This window comes from Netta rufina, assembly GCF_964035555.1.
Source record: "Netta rufina genome assembly, chromosome: 1".
Classification (NCBI taxonomy): Eukaryota; Metazoa; Chordata; class Aves; order Anseriformes; family Anatidae; genus Netta; species Netta rufina.
This window is the reverse complement of record NC_140123.1, coordinates 121,948,612-121,973,739: the sequence shown is the minus strand read 5'-3', so window position 1 is coordinate 121,973,739 and position 25,128 is coordinate 121,948,612. Positions and strand designations below refer to the sequence as shown.

The 25,128-nt window shown below is 51.2% G+C and overlaps 1 protein-coding gene across 1 annotated transcript; it reads right to left on the bottom strand.

Moving 5' to 3' along the window:
* On the bottom strand, nt 1-23,648 carry LOC311215565 (galactosylgalactosylxylosylprotein 3-beta-glucuronosyltransferase 1-like). The gene is made up of 6 exons (XM_084296800.1): nt 23,539-23,648; nt 6,202-6,350; nt 5,447-5,985; nt 3,875-4,171; nt 3,260-3,367; nt 1-115 (listed from the first exon to the last, which is right to left on the bottom strand). Exons 2-5 carry the CDS (start codon nt 6,311-6,313, stop codon nt 3,281-3,283), a joined length of 1,035 nt encoding a protein of 344 aa, XP_084152926.1. The 5' UTR covers nt 6,314-6,350; nt 23,539-23,648; the 3' UTR covers nt 1-115; nt 3,260-3,280.
* Nucleotides 23,649-25,128: the final 1,480 nt, after the last annotated feature.

Here is a 25,128-nt window from a genome sequence, read left to right as displayed (position 1 = left end):
GTTTTGGGGCATTTATCATCCTCTGGTGGTGGAGCTGAGCGCTGGGCAGAGCAGGCAGCGTGTGCCGCTGCTGTGGTTGCTGACAAACTTCAGGAGCAATCGCTGCCCGCTGCCTCTGTCAAAACAAACACAAGGCGAGGTTAGAAAAAGATAGAGATCTCAGCACCACATCCAGTAGATCAGGGCAAGAAAGGCATTTCCAAGAGAGCTGTCCCCTGGCACAGGTAAAAACTAGGCAGGCATCACCAACCATTTTTTCTCAACCACGCTACTTATACCTTCAGGCTGCAGATATGGCGGGGGTGCCGCTTGTTCTATCTGCACTGCAGAGTCCTAGCAGGGATGTTTTATTTATGAATTAGCAAAAGTTTTTGAAGGATTTTTCCCCCCAGTGTTTTTGAGATCTGAGGATCCCTCTCTGGAAGCTCTGAAATGCAGGTGAACTTCTTTCCTAATTCCCTATTTCCAAATATCACAAGGCAGCAGGAGTCCAATGCTAAACCACGTTCTTCTTGTTCTGATGCCTGTAAATACACGTTTGCAGTAAGAATAAGTAGGTTTTATAACACCAGTCTTGAGCAATAGCTTTCAGGGCTTTAACAAAGAAAAAATACAGAGAGAAATTAATTCCCACCTCCTGCTCTCAGAAGCCAGAGTCTGCATTTCTAGGGACTTCGGTTTCAATACGCAGTCTGCAGGGATGCATGCTGTGAGAGTTTTTGGATCTCACCCATGATCCTCAGTCCCAACACATTTCAGATCCTCCCTAATGGTTCTCAGGGCTGAAAAAAGGCAGAATTTTTAGTGCAGAAAAGCACTTTTGAAAAATAAACGTTGAACTCTTCTTTTTCATTTTGTTGCCTTATGAAAAGGCAAACAGTGCCACATGCATTATTGTCCCCCCTTGATAGATCTGCCCTAATGGAGTTTTCTTCCCTAGACTCACAAGCGCTGCCATGGTTCATCTAGACACAGCCAGGAGCAGTGGGAACGTAGGCAAGGAAGAAAGTGGACTCCAGCTGGGATAAAATAGCTGCTATTCATGCAATACCCACTGAAGCCTGATCTTTGCAGTTTATGTGATCAGCAGGTCCCATCACGCTGCCTCTGTGGCAATCCAGAGAGCAGGCACACATGCCAAGAAGCCCTCTAAGTGGGCTAACTGGAGATTAGCAGAGCACCAAAACCCACATCAAATAATGTCTGCCTGGCTCATGTCCACAGGCATTAAAGGGGAAAGAGGTCTCTGGGAGGTCTGGAACTTGACTGGCCTCATCTAATCCTTAACAAGGACGAGTTCCCAGGAGGGGAAGACAGAAATACCCTCCCTATTGTGTCTAAGAACAGAACATCCTCAGGGGAAAAATTTTACCTCTTTTTTTTTTTTTCTTTTTTCTTTTTTTCCCTCAGCGTTGTCTCATCTAGAGCACGTCTGTCAAGGTTCTGAAGCTCAATAGTAAGAACCTCCAAAACTCAACATAGCTGTCAGCAGACACGTCAATTTAAAACTTTACAGGGGGTGTGGGTGTGGAATCTGATGATTTGGTTTGAGTGCTCTCAGCTGAATCCACTAAGCTTCTCAAAGCAGCACATTCACACCCAAAGCCTTTGCAGGTGCCTCCTGGGGTGGATGCTACCTGCACACTTGGGTCAGAGCAGCTGCCCCAAAGGGCAGATGATAGTGCAGAAAGGATTTGGATCAAATCAATAATGCAAGTGGAAAAAGCTCCCCAAAATCTACAGAGCTGACCCAGTAGAGACTCTGGCTTGAAGGCAGAGAAGTGATAGCCCATACCAGTTAGCTGGAGTCTGAGTATTTATGAGCTGAGTTCAGGCAATTGTACCTTTAGTCTGCCACAGACCCAGCACAACTGGGTATATAAAATGAACCCATTACCACTAGAAGATTGCACACAAGTGCAGGTTAAGAGAGGTGCTGCTGCCTACACGTAGGACTAGCATCATTTTACATTTGCCAGGGTATCTGAAATATTCATGAAAAGCTGGCAGAGACAATGGGGTTTGTGCCCTACAGGAGGGCCAGGTAGGATCCCTGTGGTGGCACCAGGTGCCTACGTTTAGGCAGCTGACTCCCATGCCTGCATCTGCTGCTGGATGTGCAGGTGCTGGGATTGCTTTGCGCTTTGTATGGCTGTCACTCAGAGATGACGGGATGATGTGGAAACGCTGTACGCAGCTACAAGCAATGCTCATACCAGATCAGTGCAGAAGCTGAAACGCTCATGACTGCCTGTATAACAGCTGTCAGTTTTGTTTCCCCTGGCAGAGCTGAGCTGAATATTGGGGTCAGGACTGCAAGCAACCGTAGAATATCTTCCAAAGCAGGAGTAAATCATTCAGCATCCTGCATTCTGCCACAAGTATGAGTCATTCCAGGAAGAGTTAGGTACTCCTGAGTTGGATGCCTTTATTTATTTTATTTTTTTTTTTGTGAATTTTGGGCTAGGAATCTGCCAAGGGCAGACACTGAGATCAAAGGGCATAGCAGCTGACGGAGGAGGACATGGCTCCTCTGAAACCTGTTCATCATTCTCTATTTCTAAGAAGATATCATTGAACTGTTATACATTCCTGCCCTCGCCTATGGTGGTTGCCATAATCCCTCCCCCTCCTGCTTAACTTTGCTCTGTGGACCATGCAGGAGCTCATAGTGCCTTCAGCATTTCTCCTCAGCAGCAGACATATTCCTAGCTCTGGTAATGTTGGTAGTGAGTCCTTCAGGCTTTGTTAGAGCCTGTGTAGGTTGCTCTTTGCTGGTTCCTGCTTTCAGACAGTCTGAGTGTCCCGTCAACCTTTCCCTGCAGCACCCACACCACAATTGTTCACACAAGACAAAAGCAGAAGGTGGAGGGGCAATTGGGGAAAAAAAGTCATCTGCAGAACAGTGATCTCGTTCCACGTGCTGTTGAACAACTCCCCCACTGAAGGGAGTACGGACCTGGCAGAAATCAGGGAGGAAGGAATTTGGCTTGTCATTACTGAGTGAAACCATGAGATTCTTCTGCCATTCTTCTCTCTGCTTCCATGCAGGCAAAGCTTCTGTGGGGACTGCAAGGAGGTGTGAATGAGTACAGCATGCAGACAGCGAGTAAAGATGAGGATCTTGTGCAAACGGTGACATGATAGGGGAGTTACTGGGACTATCGCGTATGCAGTCTTTGAGGAAATAATAGTAAAAATAAGGAAAGACATACAGACTATTTACCCTGTCAAAAATGATAAAGAGAAGGGTACTCACATCGGGGAGCTGGCTCTCTGCCTACACCTCTACTCTGGGGTCTGTGAATCCACGCTTGCCTTCGTTAACCAGAGTCGGCCTCTCCGTCCTTGTGTGCCAGACCAACACCTAGAGGGAACCACAAAGAGTTCAGGAGCTCTGGATGCCTTGCAAATGCTGAGAGCAGCGCATCTGCCAGGGGGAAGGATCCTGAGAAACCCAAGGCTTGTAGCTGTTGGAAGCGTGTGGTTTAAAGGACTTCAGACAGGGCCTGTGGAGGCTTTAGAGGAGCATGAAGCAGTGACGAGGAGGAGAGATCATTTTGGAGTGACACCCCACTCAACCCTCTGCCAGTTCTGGGTTTGAGAGAAGTAATGTGGGCACAAATTGTATGGCTGAGGCTCTTTATTAGCACAGTTAGTGTGCACAGCACTAACTGTTCCTCAGCGCTCGCTGAGCTTCTCATCTGTAAAGCATTTGGCAGGCTCTGCCCGCCTGCCTTGGCACCGTTCAGAGCTGAGGTGTGCTGGCACAGAGCAGGCACGGTAGAAGATGGATGGGGCATGGCAGGAGGCCACGAAAGCGGCCAGGATCTAGCAAAGAGGATGTACTTTCCAGGTCTCTTGTGATGCTCACCTTTGTGCAGTTGGCTGCTTTGGGCTCCAGCCCGTCCATAGTCACTAAATCCTTCAGCAGACTGGTTTCCTGGTAGCCTCCTTTAACTCCCTCCAGCTTGAAACTGGCTTGAGGCTTCTCCAAGATCAGCTTGATGCTGATGGCAAATCCAGCCATGTCAATAGCAAAGGGCCGGTTCGGGTCAAAGACGGTTTTCCACCCCACCACCTTCCCTGCTGGGCTCACTTTTGGGGATTCGTACCGCAGCCCTCCGACGAAAGCCACCGGCCAGACTGACACCCTCCTTGTGTAGCGCATCTGTGTGCCAGAAGGAAACAGTGCTGTGAGAAAGCAACCCTGCCATGCCTGTCCCGGCCCATTAGCACACCATCCTCTGTTTTCTTTGGCACCTGTCCTCCCCCGTTGACTTCCTACACAATCGCATAGCTCCAGGCAGCACAAGATCTATCTCCTTCACCTGTGCTGCTGTTTGAAGAGCTACAGCCTGCAAAGCCATGAGGCTCTGCTTGAACACTCCCTTCATTATACACCCAACTCGCTGCTTTTCAGTACCCACGTTCAGTCCCTCAGAAGAGGGAAAGCCTTTCTGATCTCATCCGAACTTGTATCACTTTTTGTAAATGACAAATACAACTTCTACGAGGACTCCACCTCCATACCAACTCCACTCGCTCCAACTTTACCCTCATACAAGTCACCTCCCTCCCAGACTGATGGATCTTTGTCCTCCCTTACTGCAGCTTTCCCCCGCCCCTATTCTTCCATCCGTGGTTACTTCCTAAAAGAGTGTGGTTTTACTTTATTTGCCACAAAGGACCTGGAAAGAAATAAGAAAGGATGAGCTTAACAGAGAGCTAAGAATTGCTGAAAATGGGAAATGTGTTCTGATGCGTAACGTGGTATTCTGACTGGTGTGTAACAGTTTGGCTTAAATTGGTGACAAGGGAGTTTACTGAATAATCATTTTTTGCGAGTTTGCAACAGACTTGGCATCTCACAAAAGCCAGGTTTCCAGCCAAAGTCTGGGCAAGCTTCTGTGATCCCAGGGGCACAGATCTGCTGTGGTGGCTGGAACCCAGAGTATGGAAGGGCAGGAAAGGAGAAAAAGTGGATTAGAAAGTCAGTCAGCTTTTCTAATATCCCCTACTCATCACACCCCTCCAAGAGAACTGATCCATGCTTTGCCAGAAGTTTATCATCGGTGCTTATTTAAATCATCAGATCTCTTTGAGAAGAGGTGTATATTCTGGGGTACGTATTCTCTGACCCCTCTGAAAACAAACCCAGGAGGCAGTAGTTGGTGTAATGCTGTGTGAATGGCTATTGACATCTGCAGCACACACCACAGCAGATGTGCTTTTTGCTTTTTCAGCCCTCTAGAGAACGGCTTCTGGGTTGCATAGCTGTAGGCTTGTGTCTGCCCTATACCCAGCTGCCACCGAGTGCAGGGAGAGGAAGGCTCCAGGCAGCATGCCACAGCCTTCGTTTCCCATTTAATGCTTGCAGTCCACACAGGAGACCTGGCTAAATTCATTATTTTTTTTCTGTCCCACGTAATTTTCCGGCTCTTACCTCTTCAAACAGCTCCAGGCTGTAAGTGTTATCATCGTCGGCGAAATACACTACCCCTTCTGGCGGCGCGGTGTTGCTGAAGCTGTCCCTCAGCCAGTGCAGCCCCAGGTTCCTCTGCAGTGTCCCCCGCGGGGTGTGGGATGGGATCCAGGACAGCCCCAGCTTCAGGCTCTTGGGTGTCTCCACGTTGAGGTGGGTGAAGTTGAGGCCCGCCTTCTCCAGCAGGTTGGACACCAGGTTGGTCCTCCGGGGCGAGTCCTCCACCACCACCCAGTGCAGGTTCTGCACGTGCAGGAAGGTGTTGGCCAGGCGGGTCAGCTCAGCTTTCTGCACCGGCCGCGTGTAGGTGGGGGTGATGACGAAGATGGTGGGCAGGGTGTCTGACCACGGAGGGGGCCGGGAGTAGACATAATTCTGGATGACTTTAGGTGTTGCCCTTATGCTCTGCTGCTGCCGAACGCATGATGGGAGGCCTTCGTCTCTCAGCGCAGAGGTACCGTTGAGGAGAGCTTTCGAGGTCGCGTTCTCATCTGTCTCTTCTGGGACAAAAGGAAGGAAGAAGAAGAAAGAAATTAGAGAACTACCCACTGCTGAGCTGCCTTCTCTCCAGGGGATACTGGGGACCTATATTTCTGGAGTCAATGCTCAGCACATCAGTCCTCTCCCTGAAGCCAGCCGAAGGTGCACACTTCTAAGAGAAATCATCACACTCATCACAGCCACAAGCACGGTGACAGCAGAGCTCTTGCACTTACTTCTCAGCAGGCTGAGGTAGCGGGTGGTTGGGTATTGGTGCCACAAGGTTAGGAGAAGAGCCCATGGCAAGGCGATCAGGAGCGTGGTAAGAAGGTTACGTCTCCTCAGCATGCTGCAGAGAGCTCCCAGTGCCCAGGCATCTCTCTACCTTTCAGAACAGAGAAAAGAGTAAGACCTCTGAATTATCAGGCAAAAAAAACACTGGGACAGGTAGGTCTACAGGCCAAACTAATAGACTTAAGTTTGGTTTGCTTGGCAGGAGGCATGATAAATGTTGGGCCCCGATCCAGCGAAGCATTCGTCTAAGTGTAAGTTTACAAGGAGACCCATTAACGTTGCAGGCCTGAACCATTATCCAGCTGCCCTGGCCAATTCCTGTGCTATTGAGCAGAAGCTTTTATCTATTTTTGTTGCTGTAAAAAACTTCCCGCTGCCCCAAAATGAACCCACTGACCTTGGCTTCGTGTTGGCAGAATCTTGTCAGAAACCTTGCAGAATACAAGCCCAAAGAGGACTGTTACCTGCTCCCTTTTCAGAGGAGAAATATTAATTCCTGACCTGAGTTTGTTTTGAAGATTTATTTTTTTTAAACTATGTGCAAGATTTGGGTTCCTGCAGGAAAAACAGAAAATGTCAGGATGCCCAGCATCTCTTTCAGCCCTGCAGTTTTAATTCATTCTCCTTATGCAGATTCATCGTTGCGATCAGTGATGCACATTATCACCCACTAAGTTTTCCAATAAAGTCCCTGCCTCGGCCATTCCACAGTGCTGGTGATGCTTGCTGCAAGTTTAATTATTCCACATCCCTTCCTACCCCTGGTTTGCTGTTTTTGGCCACTGCAGAATTTAGTCTAAATCACAGAATAATTTCTTTCTTAGAATTTCTTTAATGTACATGACTAAGACATCTGAGAAATCACAACAGGTAACATTTATTTTTGGAACTCCTTCTTAAAGGTGAGAGGAACTAAAGGAAAATAAAGAGAAATTAAGGACAAAAGTATCAGGAATAACCAACAGGGGGTTGTTTATTTACAAATGGTCCAAGCTACATTAGTCGCGTGCTTCATCGTCCACAATTGTTGGGCTCCCACTAAGTCAACATGACTAAGAGCAGTCAGTCTGCCTGGAAATGAGACCCTTGGCTGCTTGAGGTAGATATGCCTTCAACAAAGCACCCAACATTAGCGATTAGTTTGGAAAACACAGACTGAAGGACTTGGAAGTCTACTGGAGACTCCTTGTTTGGGGACTTAACTCAGCCCTGTGTAGCCAGGGTGCGATGAGATGCCAGTCCTGGCTCACATCCTTGAAAATACCGTGTATAGTCATATGGGCATGAGATCCAAGGGATGACTTTGGGAAGTCCAGCATTAAATGGGCTTGCCTAGGGCATATGGTGCCTTCTGTATGGCTCTGGCACAGTCAGGAACATTTTTCTCCAAGTTTTCCTCCAACTTCCAGCTTCTGCTTTGGTCCCTGTATCCGTATGAAATCTCCCAATACTGTTACCACACACCAACACAAAAAGCAGTGGTTTAGAAAGAGAGATACACTGCAGAAACACTGAACAGCAAAAAGCAAAATTACTTGTTGCCACCTAAGGACTTTCTGCTCTCTCTACAGCAGGATGCCTGATGTTTGAGAGACGTGCCATTGCTGGATTTTATTCCCCTCTCCCTCCTGGTAACATCTGTAATCTGCTTCCTCTGGGATTCCTTTTTGACGCCAAATACTTCTCCTGGTGGATTTCCTCCCTACCACAGAGATGCTCACTGGGAGGCTAAAGGGAGCATAAAACATCCATTAACCTCCTGCAGAGACATTTCTGTTGGAAAACTGCAGTCCCACCCCCTCGGAACTGGAGAGCTACTGTATGGCACAGCCCCTCCGGGCCCTCTTGCTCTCCTAGGCTGAAACCAATTTAAGGGAAGAAGGCTACAGCATCATATAGATATAAGCGGAGGAAAGGGGGTTCAAGATGGATGGCTCTAAATTCCTGCCCTGCAATGTCTTTCCAAGGTGTACTGAGGGCTGGCCATCTAAACCCAAGCTCTTCAAAGGGACACAGGCGCACCAAATGCAAAGGAAACTCTTCTTGCCCAGCAGCTCCTCTTCTGTCCAAAGGGGAAGGATTGCCCTGCTTCAGCCTTAGAGAATCATATACGAAAGAACATGATTACTGGTCTGAAAGGGCTCTGCCTGGGAGTGACAGCAGCCACATGGTAGTCCCAGAAGACATAAGGGGATGCTATTCCAAATTCACCCTCTGGGGTCTTCTTGGGCCCTTTTTTTTTTTTTTTTTCCTGATATTTTGCTTTGGTCTCCCTGCTAAAGCAAGGACCATGCAGTCACAGGGCTCATCGCTGCTCTACCACCACCAAAAATCAAACCCACTTCAGCTAAATCTGACAGAAGCCTCGTATGCCTCAGCAGGTCTTCTGGCAGGCAAGTACATACAGGTAGCCATACTCACGTGCCCCCGTAAGGAAACTGCCTCAACATGAGCTTATTCCTTATTAGACACCAACGGTACCGAGCTGGAGCAATCACAGTACAGAACCTGTCTCCTCAAACTAACCACTTAAGGTGACAATCCCGAATGCTCCTTACCCCACACGCAGGGCACGCCATGGTGGCTCTTCCTCCACTTTGGAAAACTGACCAAGAAATGGGCCAAAGAACTGGGGTGGCTGGGGGTGCACAGGAGTTTGGTGAAGCCTTGTGCTGTAAACATGCTGTCTCTGCTTAATTTTACTGCTTTCTGATGGCTGGACCCAGGGCAGGTACAAGAGATCCTTGAAGAATCGGTGCCGAAGGCACGGGCGCCTGGTGAGCTACAGGATGGTGTTACCCACAGCGGGGCTGCTCTCCCCCCAAGAAAATCCCCTCTTTTACCAGAGCAGCAGCACACAGCAAAGCTTCCTGTCACCTGGGGCCATGAGGAGAGACAGAGACATCAGAGAAACCCTGGCCCTAAAGCAGAGCTCCTGCGCTACCTCGTAAGGGCAGCAGACACCTAGGTCCGTCCACCCAGGCTCTGGCTTGAGGGCATGGCAGCTCCTTGCTTCCCCTGAGATGCCTGCAATTCCAACCAGCTCCGCGCTAGAGTCAGGCAACCAGTGTTTCTTCCCGTTAATAAAAGGCCTTAATTACACAGGCACGGCTTCCCCACAGCGGGCATGTCATTCTGCAAACTCGGGTCGCTTCTGGAGGGAAGGCGAGGAGGCGGCGGTGGCAGCTGTGTTACCAAGAGAGCATGGAGGAGCGGGGATCAGAGCCTGAACAAATTCCCTTTCTAGTTCTTTCTCCTCCTCCTCACAGGCAGCCCTGTTCATGCTTCCTGAATGCTGCAAACAAGCGGAGATGCTGCCTGTGCGTGCAACTCCCCTGTGTGTGCTCTTTGCTCATTTATTTCTGTGTGTACCTCCTCGCTATTGCTTTTCTGCAGCGTGCAGTGCTGGAGAAGTTAAGCCTCGCATAAAGCACCGGGTCACTTGCGAACCTCACAGAGGGGTCTGACTTTCATCCTGTTTTCAGAAAACCTGCCTTGGGATGTGATGTTTTCTCTTTAAAACCTTACCTTCTCTCCCCTACCGCTGCCCCCCTGCATCCATCATGCTTGTGCTCTTCTCTGTTCCTTTATATTTTTTTCACCTTTCTTTTCTCAGTCTTTAAGAGTTTCTCTTATTCCCTGTTTCCAGGACTACAGGAATGCCCTGCCCTACTGATGGCTTTAGCCTTCATCCTCCCTCCTTCCCCACACAAATACCCTTAGCATTTTCTTAATGTCCACCCCGCATGAAATATTTCCCACAAAGTGGTCCATTAAGGCATCAGCCCATCCTCTTGAAAACACAGCATCAAAACCCAGTCACGTGTCAATGCCTCTGGGTAGCTTGCTGATGGCCCCAGTGGGGCTTGCAGAGGTTTACTGCACATATTTTTACCTACATTTTATAATTAAAAACAAAGTCCCCTAAGTGGCTCAGATTAATTGCATGCCTGGCTGGCAGGCATTGCTGCGCCTGTTCTTGGCACGAGCAGCTACTCTCCTTCTGCCTTTAAACCCATTCAGAGCAGATCCTATTAAAAGAGATCCAAGATCACAAGAAAATTTTTGTGATTGGCTAAATCAATCTCCAGCAATCATCCCGTAATTCCTGGGTTTAAGCTGTAGAGGGCAGGGACTGTCTCTTAATGTGCTTGTACAGTCCTGCACTGATCCCAACAGGAGCCTCTGGATGCACTTGCAATACAAATATTATTGATTGTACTCTCTCTTGCGGGCTCTTCTCCTCCCTTGCTATTTCCCCTGTCCTGCCTATTCTCCTTTCTCCTCCCTCTTCTTTTTTAACTAGTGTCTCCTGCAGCCCTCGTTTGTGTTACGCACCCTTAACAACATTAGCTGGATGTTTGATGGATGCCTTCAATATGCTGCCTGTAGCCTTCCTGAGCTGTTTTCCAATTACACATCCCTCTTCTTAATTTCATCCATCAATCTTTTGTTCTCTATTAAAAAATAAACACACACACACAGAGTACAAAGCTGAGCACAATAGGGACAAAATGTTTCTTGTGCTACTCTTGGCTCACGGTGCTTTGTCAGGCTTCTCAATTCCCAGGACACAACAGCATCCAGCCTCCGTTTAAGCCCGCGTGCTGGGGGGATTAGTCTGAAAGGATTTGAGTGAAGGGAATGGGAGAAGCACACAGAAGAAGAGCCCAGCCACATCTTCTGGATGCCCCAGACTGATGCTGAAGAGAAGTACGATCTGGCTGAGGCTCAGAGCATCACGTGTGAGCGACCCCTCCATCCGCTAGGACCACAAGGAGTTTGGTACTTCTGTTCTGAGATTTCAGTTCTGCTCTCCACCTGCCTGGTTCAGCACGAGAACGACACCTTTCAAAGAGTTTGCTGTGCAAGAAAGGCATTGCATCCTCTGGTTCAGGGCAGCCGGTCTGTTTGACCCAGGCACACAGACCCTGAATGCTGGACCAACCCCAGCCCCAGGACTGTGTGTCTGCAGCCTGAGACGCAGGCTGTAAAGATCGCTATTTTCCCAGAGGGACAAGTTTCACAGTTCAGACAGTCCCTCAGGGACATCCCACCATCCGTTCTACGGACTTTTCTAGGCAAGCGCCCAAAGCAAACAAATTGCAGCTGAGAGAGCCAAGAAATGCCCCTGCTCTTGGTTTGAGCGGTGTTTGCAGCATCCCCTGTGTACCTTGGGAGGAGAGCAGAGAGGAAAAGGGGGATGTGGGGAAAGGAGAGGGGCAGAGCCGGAGCAGAGCTGCCAGCAGGGCACAGATGACTCCTAATTTCACGCACCAAAACTGTCAGTAGTGTTTGGGCTTTGTTTTGCTTGCCTTTTGCTGCCTCTCTCCATCAGTCCCTAGCCACCTTGAGGAAGTCCATGCAGATTTCATGAGTTCCCTAACTCCTGGTGTGGGAGCCGCGATGCTGAAGGCAGAGCAGGGAGCTTTCAATTATTGATGAGAGCGACCTCTCTTTAAACAAGGAATGCATAATTCATGGCAGCACCGGTATTTGTGGTGATCAGCAGCGGCTCTGTCTCTGCTTTGCTCAAATCCACAGGAAGCCGCTGTCCCCTCTCCCCCAACTCCCTTGGGCCCACCGGAGCCTTCAGCCGAAACTTCAATGCTGTTTCCAATCGAGACGAGCCAAGATGCTGCAGCGCTTCCCCTCACCGGGCAGCCTCCTGCCTGCTACAGATGTGCACAATAAAGTGGGAGGAGGGATCCGAGGAAGCACGGAGGTGGGTGGAATGGGTTATTGCTTGGGGACAAGCAGGGGTAATTACTGTGCAAACACAGCCACCAGAGGACATCGCTCAGCAGCGGGATTCCCCTGGCCCTCAGACAGGTCTGCAGGCATGGTGCTGATGTGGGACAGAAAGGGCAGACTAGATGTGAAGGACAGCACCCGAGGGCTCGCACCCAGCAGTATTTCTTGTGGGAACAGGGGTACGGAAAAGCAAAGAGACAAAACCAAGGGAGAGACAAAACCCAGAGAACCGCAAATAACAAAACAATCTGGGGAAGGATAGCCCGGTCCTTCCCCAAGGCAGGAAGAGCGGGGCTACCAGCAGCTGTGGGGTTTCAAGGCTTGAGCCCAGCTACAGGCTGTCGCTCAGCACATGGGCTCCCATGGGGACAACTTCCCCGGGAAGTGAGTCACTCCGAGTGAGGCGGCCGCGCTCCCCAAGCCCCCGCTTCTTCCTTGGATGTAGCACGAAGCCTTCATCCCATCCTTGGCAGCTCCAATCCCTTCGCCATATGGGACTGCAGTTCTTTTCAGCCCAGAAGGCAGGCTTTGGGGAAGCCCAGAAGTCAGGCTTTTTGTCTTTGGGGAGCTTGCAGTGTGCACCCCCAGCCCTCCTGGGCCTGCACGAACCCAACTCAAACATCTTCCTCCAACCTTGGACCTGTGACATCTGCGGGCAGCTTGGCATGGCACAGAGAGCACAGAGCACCATCATCCTTATCCCAGGTCATGCCTAAGCAGTGCAGAACCAAGGACGGTCAGACTTTATGGTGGGTTTTGTTCCAAAGTTATATAAAAAATGCAGAAAAAGAAAAAAAAAATATGTTGGAAGAAGCTAATTAGATCTGCTGGAGAGGTCCCATGGGAGCCAACACTTTTGAGACAGCTCAGCCTGCTGTCCCCAGGTAGATCAAGGGTATGCAGGCATTATCTGGGCTATCAGCGGGAATGGAGATAACCCAGTTCAGATATAGACTAGACCTTGAACTTGTCTGCGAAGGCCAGTTATGCAGAGCCCAGGAAAGGAGGTCTGAAATAGGTTATTTTTAATCAGCATGGACCCAAACGTCCTTCACGACTGACCCGTCTGACCTGTAGCTGCCTTCCCTGAGCATCAGTGAGGATGGGCTGCGACTCGCAGCGACGCAGCCCTCGACCCAGTTCTCATTTCCCTGCATCCGTGCCGCCTGTTCCCAACCAGAACTGCAATCCAGGGGTGCCAGAAATACCCAGGGAAAGATTGGCAGCCTGGGCCCAAACAGAAGAAAGAGGGACCAGATGTCTCCTGAGAAAGCCAGCTCTCTCCGGAGAGACCTATCTGCCTGGAGTTATCCTTTCTCAAAAGGAGCTCGGGGGCTTATTTAAACTACAACTTCTCTCCCCTGCTGCCAAGCACTGGCAGAAGTAAGGTCCTTTATAGGCACTGACGACTGTTATAGAAATAACCACTCCAAAGGTATCAGTGACAATCAGCCCCGTATCTACATTGTCAAAAAAAAAAAAAAAAAGAAAGGGAAAGAAAAAGCTTTCATTTTTTTTTTCCAAGGAGGCAAAATAATTCTAAGGAAGCAAAAACAATGCTGAATTGTTCCAAAGTGTCTGTGCATTTCATCCAGAGCTTTCCCTACTGTGTTAACAGCTGATGCCTGTACAGCGGGAGTGGGAGCTGTCATTTTACACGTTTCTTACAAAAGCAGAAAGGAAAAACCCGTAGTTTTTCCTTCCAGAGCATTTTCAAAGATGGAGAGGAATTACTTTTTCAGAGAAAAAGGCATTAGGTATTATTTGAAGGATAATTACATTTCACAGATGCTTGTTTGGGGGAAAAAATAAAATCACCTTGATCACAAGCTCCTTGTAAAGATATGGGGCCCAAAGGCCTCTGGTAGCAGCCAGAGTGCAGGGATGGGCTTTGATCTTAGCTGTGTGTCAATACGACATCAAATGCAGACCTCCAGAGGAACACGCTATCACTAATGCATGCTCTTGATTGATTTAGATAGCTTGTTTTCCCCCTGCTTTCAAAGGCAGTGTTGAAATGCTCTTCCCTGCTGGACTCCCCAGATGCTCCTAGGGAGGGCAAAAGAAACCAAAGGAGAAGCTGCTCTGGCTGAAGTCACACTGCCAGCGAGCAGAACAGCCTTTATGCCACTTACAACACAAGCAGAGCTGGGGATGTCAGCTGTCTGCCTGAAACAGGTGGAAATACTGACATTTTAATGCTTACACATGTGCGCTGGCAGAACCCAGAGCCCTTCATGCACAGAAAGAAGTGAGGGCAGAGGACACGCGCAGTGTAGGGGCAACAACCCCCTGGTGTTTTTATTTGGGAATGCTGGCCGGATTGCATGATCAATGAAAGCACCAGAGCAGCTGAGGTTGGGAGTGGAAAGGGGAGAAAGGCCTTGGTCTCCTTGATGGACATTTTTGCTGCGGCGGCTCTCCGAGCGGCGTGAAATATGCTAGCTCCGTAACCAGCTGAGATGGTCCAAAATGCTAATTCTGATCTTTCCCTCCAAACAAATCTTCAGCGCTCATTAGATCTGCCACTTGCTGTGTGGCGTCCAAGTGTTGTGCAGACGCCTTTAAAAACAAATGGAGAATGGAGAAATAAAGTGGCACCTCGAGAATTTTCATTTGCAGTAGATATGCGTTATGGTCCACTGCTTGATTTGTACCTTAAATGTCACAGCAGATCTGTACGGCTTCAGTTCGATTAAAAGAAAGACCGGGATGAAAAATAGCGAGCCAGAAAGCTGCAGCATTTGTCCTCTGCCTTCTGTGGGTGAAATGAAAAGGGAGGAAGGGAAGAAGTGGCAGCAGGATGATGGCCAGGGCACTGCTATGGCTGTCCTGCTGTCCTTCCCTGTCCTAACAGAGGCACTATTGCCACTGGACCATAAGCAGGCAACATCCAAACTACATGCCAGGGCATCTGAGACCAAGAGACCCATGTGTAACTGATAGGTCCCTCTTCTGGGCATGCCAGCACATCAGTCAAAATACCTCAATTAGGCACCAGCAGCCAGAAAGTAGCCCCACATCATGATGTTGAGGAGTTTTTCTTTGTAGAAAACGTGTGGAAAAGCACTTAAGCAGCAGATACATTTTGGTGAACAGATGGAGCTGCGGAACAGCAACAGCCACGTACCCCTTCCTGACAACAATCCAACCCTTCCAGAAAGAAAGGGTGCAGCTTTTGCTTTCTGTTTCTCCACGTCTTGCATGATTGAAATGAAAGAGGTTTGTCTGCTGGGAAGGCAAGGAAGACAAGCTCACAGCACGAGAAAGAAACTGCTCTCTCTTAGAGCATACAGAGATTGTTCTCTTTCTCTGCTGTGTCCCTGAATTGCAAATGAAAGTAACCTGGTCTGGAAGTGGTCTTTGCACATGGCATCTATGGTTCTTCCCTTGGAGGGAGGTTGGTCTGTGCTGTGCTGTATTTCTAAGCTTACCTGTGATTTTGTGTGCTTCAGGCCGCTCAAGACCTGGATGCAGGAAGGGCTTGATGCTACCCTCCAAGTTGCTAAGTTGTCTGCTCTGCCTATCCCTTCAGCTTTGTGTGATCTCTGCACAAATTACAGCAAGAAAACACAGGGAGGTGCCTCTCCCCAGCTCTCACATCCCTGCACTCACAGATGCTGGTGAAATGCCCTCCTTGCTAGCTCCTTGCCACCTGTACGGGGTGCCAGCTGGCCTGGTGCAGAATAACTGAGGAGCAGAGACTTCGGGTTGGCAGGGAGAGGTGAATTGGGCTTTTTTGGAGCCCTGGGAGCTCACTTCAAAGGCAGATGCGGCTGCCCTGAAACATCAGGGCAGATAAAAAGCAGTCTCTTGTTGAAAGAAGAAACGGGCTGATGATCTAAGTCTCAGAGGTGGATTTGAACCTCTCCCAGTTCTGCGGGTGAATCTGTCCCTCTCCTCATGCTGGGGGGAGGCAATGCCCTCTGCTTATCGAAAAGCTCTCAGAGCACCAGGCCAAGGTGCAGGATCCCCACAGAGAGCGGTATTGGTAACAGCTGCATGGCACAACGAGAAACTGGATCTCTAGAAACTCAGAAATGGCTTAAAATATGGGCACAATTTGTCCTTACTGGGCAATAAACTCCTGCTCCCAGGGCACGCTTCTGGCTGCTTTCCATAGTTGTCTTCCTTCACCAGATTTTATACATGATGTGACTGGTGCACAGCCTTTTCTCTCTTCCTGCAGTGAAGTCTCTTTCTTTAACCCACTAATTCTGTCCCACTAGAGGGATGCTGGGTGTGTGTTACCCAAATTGAGCTAACCCAGGAGACTGGCCTCCTGCTTCTGGTGCTGTACCTAATTTCTAGGCCACGTGTGTTTGCCAGCTGATGCTCAGGTCAGGACCCACACAGGAGAGAAATATCTAGCATCAGATCTTAGCTGTCTGCTCAGTGGCATGCAGAAGGGAGCACAAAAGGGCAGAAATCACATTTAGAGCCTATTCTGCACCAGGGTTTACCAGCTACAGGGCTCAGCCTGGCTTTGAGGGAGCAACAATCCTGCTGTGGTATGGTTTGCTGAACAAAGCTAGCTGGTGGCAGTGTATATAACGCTGAATGGGATCCTCTGAGTAGGTGTTGACACCACAAGCGTCCTCTGCAGCACCTCCAGAAGAGGCTGTTGGGTGGGATGAAGCACACAGGGTTCGTCTAGCAGGATCATGTCGTGACTGGGTGTGCGAGAGGGGAGGCTGATCGCGATACGGGGCCTGTGTGGGACTTGTTGTCAAAGCAGGGGACAAGGGAAGGGAGAGCTAACCCCCAAGGCTCTTGGAGGTGGTACTTTTAGGAGCAACTTTTAATTACCCTTTCCCAAAGAATCCTTGGGGGTAGCCTATATTCCCCCACAGAAGTCTTTTCCATATAGAGGTCAGCAGTGATGAGCTGATGCTAATGAAGTGCTGAGCAGTGTCCTGTGTCTTCCCTTGTGATGGAGCTGCTGATGTGTATCAAGTGATAAGAGATTTGTTGTGTTTTCCTCACTGCTCCAGGAGTCCTGCTCTAGCACGAAAGTTAGAAATGTCACTTTTGCTGTCAAGAGAGCTCCTGCTATCGCTTGGTAACATGATTTTGAGAAGCCACATCCAGCTGCTGACAAAATGGAGGTTGTTGGGAGTAGGAGGACGTTTCAGGGAGCAAAAATGGGGTGAGGGGAGAAATGCTGGCCATGCAGTCTGCCACATAGTAGCACTTGCCAAGCCACAATCAACTTCTCCTTCCCAAAGACCTGCCGGGGGACACCTGGGCTAGCAGGAGCCAGTGGTTAACCCCCCTGGCCTCCTTTCTGTTGCTCCAAAGAGCTGGCACATGTGCCTGAGGGATAGAAGAAGAAAACTTGCTGTGTATCTTGGAGCCGGAGGGCTTGTCAGCTTGCCTGCACCGCTGCCCTGCACAGCCCCGCAATCCAGCTCGGCTGGGCTCGCGTTTGGCTTCAGCAGATGCTGCTTGTGGGCTTTGTAGAGGTGCACTGGGATAATCAGGATTTGCTTTCTGTTTGCCTGCTAATTTGAGCCCCCGCTGTGAGATTTGGATGTTTCTGAGGATTCTGTATTAGCTTTAATGATTAAAAAATTATTTCAATGCTTAGCGAAGAAGATGCATGATCTATCATTGAAGCCGCTTAGCAACAGGACTCGTTAGGACATGTATTAGTGCAGAAAGATACCCTTGCCCCAGTGTCCTCCTGCAACGACTATCCACTCATCTAAACAAGATAAAGGTCTTTGCTGGCCTCCTCTGAGGCCAGAGGATAAAGCACTCAACTGTGAAACAAGATTTCTCCGTTCTTTTTGCAGCTTCAGCTATGCATATGTATGCAGATCCAGGCAAATCACTTCACCTTCCGCAGTGCCTCAGTTCCCCCACAGGTAAGATAAGCACAACGATGTATAAGCACACTGGAGAAATGACTTTCGAGTGCCAGAGCTCATTACAAACAAAACAAAACAAAAACCTATAAAACCAAACCCTTGCAGTGAATAAAAAGCATCTTAGCCCCTTTAGCTTATATGAACCACACAGTGTGCATTGCACTCCTGAAGCCCAATGTACAGTTAATTAATTATAGGGGAGAACAAAGATCTTCTCCGAGCTCCTCAATGCCTGATAGCAGCCGTGCAGAGATGTTAAAAACTTGTTACCTGGATTAAAAAAACATAACTTTTGGCAAAGCCTGGCAAGGTTTTTCTGGTTTCCCTGGGGGCTATAAGCAGTAGGATGCTATTTTGCTCACAGGAACGCTGAAAAATGTCCTCTCTGGGAGGAGTGCTCAGTGTTTTTTATCCCTAGTCATTCATTGATCTTCCCAGGCAGCACCACGAGAGGGAAACTGAGGCAGAGAGGAGGAAGCAGGTATAAAATGAATCATTTTGGTTCAAAGTATAGGAACTGAGGTATTACTGGGCTTGCACTCGGGCCACTGAGCTTTATACCTGACAGCAAGAGGCAGAGCCAGAGCATCTGAGCTCTTTTTCTGGAGATTGCCTTTTTTTTTTTTGTGATCCTTCCTTAAAATTGCAGGAATGTGGCAGCACAGCATTGGCGCTCTGATTTATTAATTCCATCCCATCCCACCAGCCCATAAAACAAAAGCATCTGTGTTTGCTCAAGAGGAGCACATGAAGGGCCTCATTCACGTCAGAGGTGGAGAGGGAAGCTGGCAGATACAGGCAAGTCGTCGGCGCCTCCTTCCTTTTCACCTTTGTATGGATTCGGGCTGGGGGAAGGGTGCATGGAGGTGGAAGGCAGCAGTCCACGGGGTATCAGGAAGGAGAAAGCTAAGGTGACTCTGGTGGTCTTCATGAGCTGGGCAAAGTGGAGGGGAGGAGGGACCCAAGGAACATGCAAGACAGGCATCCCTGCACTTCAGAGAGGCTTCTGGATCCTTTGTGGCCACCAGGGCTCACCCAGAACTGTCCTTAGAGGTGGCCCTTCATATAGGTTTGCCCTAATGAACCCCACTCTGCTGCTGTGGGCACTGCCAGGGCTTTCGAGAAGCCCTGAGGTTGTCCTTGTGGGGAGCCCAGCACTGCTGCTGAACCCACAGATACGGGCACCACCAGAGAGCAATAAATTAAATCTGCCAGCCAGAGGAGGAAGATCCCCTTACAACAGTTTATAGCATGCTTTCAGAATGAGAAAGGCTTAGAGCGAGACAGATATTAACCATCCTACTTTATGGGGCACGGATGGGGAAAGCAGCAAGCAACCTCTACTCCTGCTGGGCTAGGACGGACCGTCCTGCTTCTAGCAAGAGGTACTGAGAGTTTTGTCCCACACAGAGGACCTGGCTAAGACTGCTTTTCTATCTCTGCCCCCAGAGGCAGCATCTTCTGGAGCTAGGCTGCCTGGTGGCACTGCACTGGGAGCATCACCACAGGGCAAGCAGGGGCTGCAGGCTGCTGCCTGCCCAGTCCTCGGCTTTTCCCCAAGTTCTCCCACACAAGGGCTGCCTAGGAGCGAACCTTCCTTGCTGGCAAAACGCAGCTCCCATGTGGCCTGTACTCCCACACACAAACCCACCGTGAACTCACAGAAGGAAACAACGCTGCTGCTCTGAAATCACGTAACCAGAACCGTGACTGTCTGACTGCTCGCCCTGTCCAGCTCCGGGTAATCCCAGTGCTTCGCTCGGCTACAGGCAGGCTGAACTAGGAATAAGTGCCCTTGCTCTCGTTGCTGAGGGGTAGCATCCAATTTTCTTTTGTAATGCAGCAGTATTCATAAAGCAGCAGCACACGAAGTTGCCCAGGCTGCTGGCAGCCTGTTCAAATCAACAGCAGAGGTAGGGGAAGCAGCAGCGTGAGCACCACTGGACCAGCTCAGATCTCAGCAGAACTTAACCTGAATCAGCTCCCGCTGACAAAAAACAAACCTGTGTGAGCTAGGTGTCAGCATGCAGGCTGGAAAACACAGATTTTTATTTTTTTTTGCTTCTGCATAGAAATGAAAGTAGGAATTGACCCAGTGGTCTCCATTCAAGCACATCTGTCTCCTTTCATCCTTTGTCTCACATTGATCACTGTTGTGTGTTTCAGAAGGTCCAAGAAATCCTGCGCCAGACAACCGTGAGAGGTTGAGGCCTGAAGATTTAGATCTATTTCAAATGGACAGTCCCGTCCAGTGACGAGCGATCTATAATCCATCAAAATGCCTCCTCCTCCCTCAAATCCTTCGCCCAGCATCAGCAGCACCTGGTAGCAGTGAGTTCCGTATGTCACTACGCGCTGCATGGGAAAATACTTTTCCCATCAAATTGCTACCTTTCGCGTTTTCCTGAGTGCAAGCCAGCTCTAAGAAAAGTGATGTAGAGAAGCATTTATTCTCCTCGTTCTACGATGCTGGCTGCTTTGTTTTTTCACCCCGGTGTCCCTCCTCATTTTTCTCCCTGAGCTAACTAGCCCCATCTTAAGGCACATCGCTGCGCGCACGAGGCTTTTCTGGGAACACCTGCCTGAGGAGGGACAAATGGCAAGCACAAGCTAAAGGACCCTGTGCTGGAGCTACGAATCCCAGCTCTGTGTCATAACCCTGGGAAAAAAAAGTCTCTCCTGGGGAAATTTAGCTCAGATTTTATAAATGTGAGGGACGTGCAGAGTGCACTGGTTTTAGCTCGGGGAGAAGGCTCTCAGCCCCCCGCGCCGTGTGGCAGAGGAAGCCAACAAGGCAGCTGATTGAACACTTGGGAACACGGGCAAAGCAGATAAATTTGAGCTCTTAAGGGAAGACCTCCGGGAGCACTAATGTCACTTGAGAGGGAGCTAGAAGAGACTTCTCCGAGCTCTTAATTATGAGCCTGCACAGCTTAGAACAGGATAAAGGATGGAGCTCTTTACAAAGGCACCGACCACAGGTTGGGGCGCAGTTTGGAGGCACATTGCAGCCTGGAGGGATGGGTCGGGTCCGAGAGGAGGGTGATGCTGGCTGCAGGTCTCATCTGCATGCTGTATTTCTCAGTCTGTTTACGGTTTTAAACTGCAGTCCTGTTAGGCTGAGCTGCTCCCCAGTGCTTCTCAGAGAGGCAGGGAGACGCCGATCTGATCCGATCCGATCCGGGGCTGTCTCAGCTCTGATGCTATCAGCTGCAGCATCTCCCTTGTGAAGAGGGGGGTAGTCACACTGACAAACAGCTCTGCATGTGGGCAGGGAGTGCTCTTCATCACGTATGCGGAGTACTTGGGGATCTCTGGATGGGAGGCTGTGCGGGTGAGCATAATGCTTATTGTTAAGCAGAAAGGCCGGGAGCACAAAGGGCAGGAGGATCCCGGGCTTCTCCAGGGCTTTGCAGGTGCCTTGGACCTGGCTTCCAGCCTGCCTCATTCCCACCTTGTTAGGCTTCGTCTTTTCTTAGGAACAATTAAACACAAGGAGGAAGGGGACAGATATCATCTTTCCTGTGTACATCCTGCAGAATAATTGCAGAGCTCTCCCAGGGCGATTTTGCATGCTCGGTAAAGGGCATCTTTGGAGCCTATCAGGTATCTCAACCCTCACCGTCGCAGCAAGGCTTGCGGCATACATCGGGAGCGCTCTGCTCCTCTCCCAGACGTCACCCTGATGGGACAAGGAGGTGAGGGGCAGCGGGGGCCAGCTCTGAGAAACAGGGGGCTGCGAGGAGGTGACCTTCACCAGGGACCACCCTGGGGACGAGGGGAGGAAAGAAGCCCAAGGGTAAGGCTGGAGTGAGTCTGCCCCGTGCTCTTTGCTTTGCTCTTGGGCACTGGGGATGGGTCCTGGCCTGCTGCTGAAGCAGAGGGACGTGCCCTGCCATGGAGCACCTCCACCAGCATGGACAGGCAAGGAGAAAGGGCACTAGGCACACAGGAGACGCCGCCTTGAGCTGCCCAAAACAACATTGGCTGCTCTGCAGGGAAGATGCCATTGAACAACGCTGAGTGCTGGTCACAAAGACGTTCCCAAATCACAGAAAGCAACGTGAATTTAAGGGCTGTGGGGTTGTACGCCTGGAAGTACGCTCTCTCTTGCATGCATTTGGCTGCTCTATAGCTCTGTACAGCTCCCTAGGCAACAGTCTTCCCAAATGGCACCGTAACGAAACCCAAAGGTGCAGGAGCTAAGCTCACTAAAAACCCTTTCCACGGGCATGAGTGCCCGCAGCCCAGCTGCCTTACTTTCTGCCCATGTCTCACAAGTCAGGTTGAGGCCCTTCCCCGTGAAGGTGGCCACATCTCAGCCATCCCCCGTGCCAGCTGCTTGAATCGCTTTGGAATTGCAAGGTTGCCTAAATGGTTTATCAATTATTGTAATTATTATTATTATCATTACTGCCACACCGAAAATGTCAAAAGAAGCCAAGAGGCCCTACATTGACACCATCCAATTCCTGAAATACCCGACACCACAGGCGAGCCACTCAGTGCAGCCACCTCTGGCACGGGCTGCCCTGCGGAGCCCGAACTCAGCGCAACTCAAGTGCCCTGCAAGTGATACTGAAGCAGCTCCCGGGAGGGAAAGGGGGGGGGGGGGGGAAATAAATAAATCTCAGCCTCGTGCCAGGACACAGCGTGTGCTCAGCCGTACAGCGTGTGCCCTGCCAGCAGAGAGCTTCCAGGAAACCAGGGGGTGAGCAAGAGCCATCCTGCTTCGAGGTATGGAAGGAGGGGGCTCAGTGGCATGCAGACAGATGTGATACCTGGCCCCACCGGTTCCCCCCCTCCCTGTTAGCTGAGGCTCATCTCCCCAGCATCCCCTCCAGTATCTCATTTTGGAGCAGTGGCAGCCTCCCATCTGCAAGGACCCCTTCCTGCTGCTGCTGTGCACCCAGCCTCATTCCCTGGTCCCGTCTCCCAGCTTTGGGCTCTCCAGCAGCACCAGGGATGTGAGGCATGCACCTCACCTTTCTCACCGGAGGAAATTTGAACCCGAGCAGCATCAGGGGACCAGACCTGCGTGCGTACCCTGCTGTGCTCAGCATACGTGCTCTGCACCAGGAGGCCTCCTCCGAGCACAGGGAAGGCGCTGAAAGCACCTGCAGAGGCTGCATCGCTCGTGCTCCCCGGCTCACTCGCGGAGCCCCTGCGAGCCTCAAGTTGCTGGCTGGGTATTTATTGCCAGTCATTGCCGCTCTGCTACGGGGATGCTCGGCGCTGCCCCGAGCACCCCTTCTCCCCGAGGTGTGCGTGGAAATCGCCCCCCGGCAGGCCTGCCGAGGGAGATGCTGAGGAACCAGCTGCTTCTCCCCAGCCTTGCTAGCTGCAGGGGGGGGGAGCTGCCAGCCCCAGGGTGAGCAGCAGAACGAGGAGGGAGGAATTCAATACGATACAATACAATAAAATAAAAAGTACTTTCCAACTCACCCACCCCAAACTCAGCATCCCCAAAGAACCCCCTTGCGCATGGCGAAGCAAGAAGGGGCTGGGACCCCCCCGGGGCTGGGAACCACCCCTCCTGGAGCCCTCCCCCGTTAGGGTCTCCCCCCTCTCAGGGTTTTCTTGGGGTTTGGCGACGCACGGGACCCCAAGGTCACCCCCCGCCGACCCCCCGTCCCCGCAGCCGGCGCTTACCTGGCGGCCGCGCAGCCTGGCCGGGGGTCGCCGGGGGCGCACGGCGGTGCCGGGGGGGTGCTGCTGCCGGGGGGCATCGCCCGACACCGCCGCTGCTGCCACCACCGCGGCCGGCAGCAAGCCGGGAGGGCTTGGCGGAGCCGATTTAAGGCCACGCCGACGGGGCGGGAGGGGGTGGGCAGCATCCCGCAGCGCCGCCCTAAGAGGGGAGAGAGGGAAGGAGGGGGGAAAAAGGGGAGCCCTGCAGCGGGTCGGGGGGCTACGGGACTCCCTCGGTCGACCTGCGGTCGCGGGGAGGGTGCTGAGGGTCTTTGTGTCCCTTATGGGGTCGCCCCCCCCACCCCGGTTGTAGGGGATGGGGATGGGGATGGCACGGGGAGGGGCAGCGGGTGGAGACAGCCGGGGTGGGGTGGGGTGGGGAAGGGTGGTCGGGGTTGGCCCCCGGTTCCTAGGTTCCTGCTGTGGGATGTGCTGAGCAGAGAGAGAGGTTTGGGGGTTTTGAGCTCCTCACCAGGTGCTTGGAGAGGTTCGCTTGGAGAAGGGCAAGGGGGCTCCGAGTCCTTCCTCGGCTGCGCTCCTGGAGTAGGTGCTGCTGAAAATACCCTGGAAAGGGAGGCATGGGGCGAGGCATTGCACCCCAAAGACCATTTACGAGGTGAACCCAACCTGGCCTCTCCCTTGCCCAAAGGGACACCACAGACCCATGGCTGTGCCCACCAGCACTGTGCCCCCTCACGTATCCCTCAGCCAGAGCAGGGCACACACAGCTGCCCTCCAGCCCACCTGGCTGTCCCAGGCCACCCTCACCATGGGGACACGAGGTGCAAACCCCTCGTGGCCAGCCAAGAAGGATGGTGACCCCTGGGAGACTCCCCCAAGTACAAAGGCAGGAGGAAGAGATTAGATCCGAGAGTGCTGGCAGCTCTGGGAATTTTGGGGAGATGTGCAGAGCATTTTTCTCAGTGGAGAAGCCAGAGGAGATTTACTGGAGGGGGTAGTGGGGTATCCAGTGTGCCATAATCTCCCTCATCCTGAAAGCACTGCCCGTGGCAACATCCCCAGCTGCATGGCAGCGGGGACATCCTACTTCCACTGCCACCATGGCTGTGTCCCTCAGTGCCAAGTCCACATGTCTTTTGAGTACCTCCAGGGATGGGGACTCCACCGCTTCCCCGGGCAGCTTGTTTCAATGCTTGACCAAGATCCTTGAAGGTCCTAGTACCAGTGGTTTTGGCTGTAGGACAGCAGGCACCTTGAGCAGGCGGGTGTGCGACCGAGGGCACCTGCCTGTTGGGAGCTTGCCCCTTCACCACACTCAGAGCAGGGGAGAAGCAAGCACAGGGTTAGTGGCTGGTGTGATGAGCCTCAAAACCAGGCAGGCACTAAGCTGACACCTTCCCCTTGAGCTGAGGGGGTTGCTTCCCCTCGAGCTGAGGGAAGACAAGTGGAAGATGCACATCTGAGGGATGCGCTGGGACCTCAATGGTCTCACCTACCAAGACCCTGGTCAGCCTGCAGCCTGATCCTGCTGTCACAGAGCTGCCTTCACCCAGCTGTCCCTCCCTCCTTCTCCAGGACAGAAATCCCATG

Excerpts from the sequence above, each read along its gene's own strand:
- LOC311215565 (XM_084296800.1), bottom strand. The coding sequence starts at position 6,313 with ATGCTGAGGAGACGTAACCTTCTTACCACGCTCCTGATCGCCTTGCCA. Across the intron at positions 5,986-6,201 it reads CTACCTCAGCCTGCTGAGAA|AAGAGACAGATGAGAACGCG; the intron begins GTAAGTGCAAGA and ends CTTTTGTCCCAG. Across the intron at positions 4,172-5,446 it reads GCCTGGAGCTGTTTGAAGAG|ATGCGCTACACAAGGAGGGT; the intron begins GTAAGAGCCGGA and ends TCTGGCACACAG.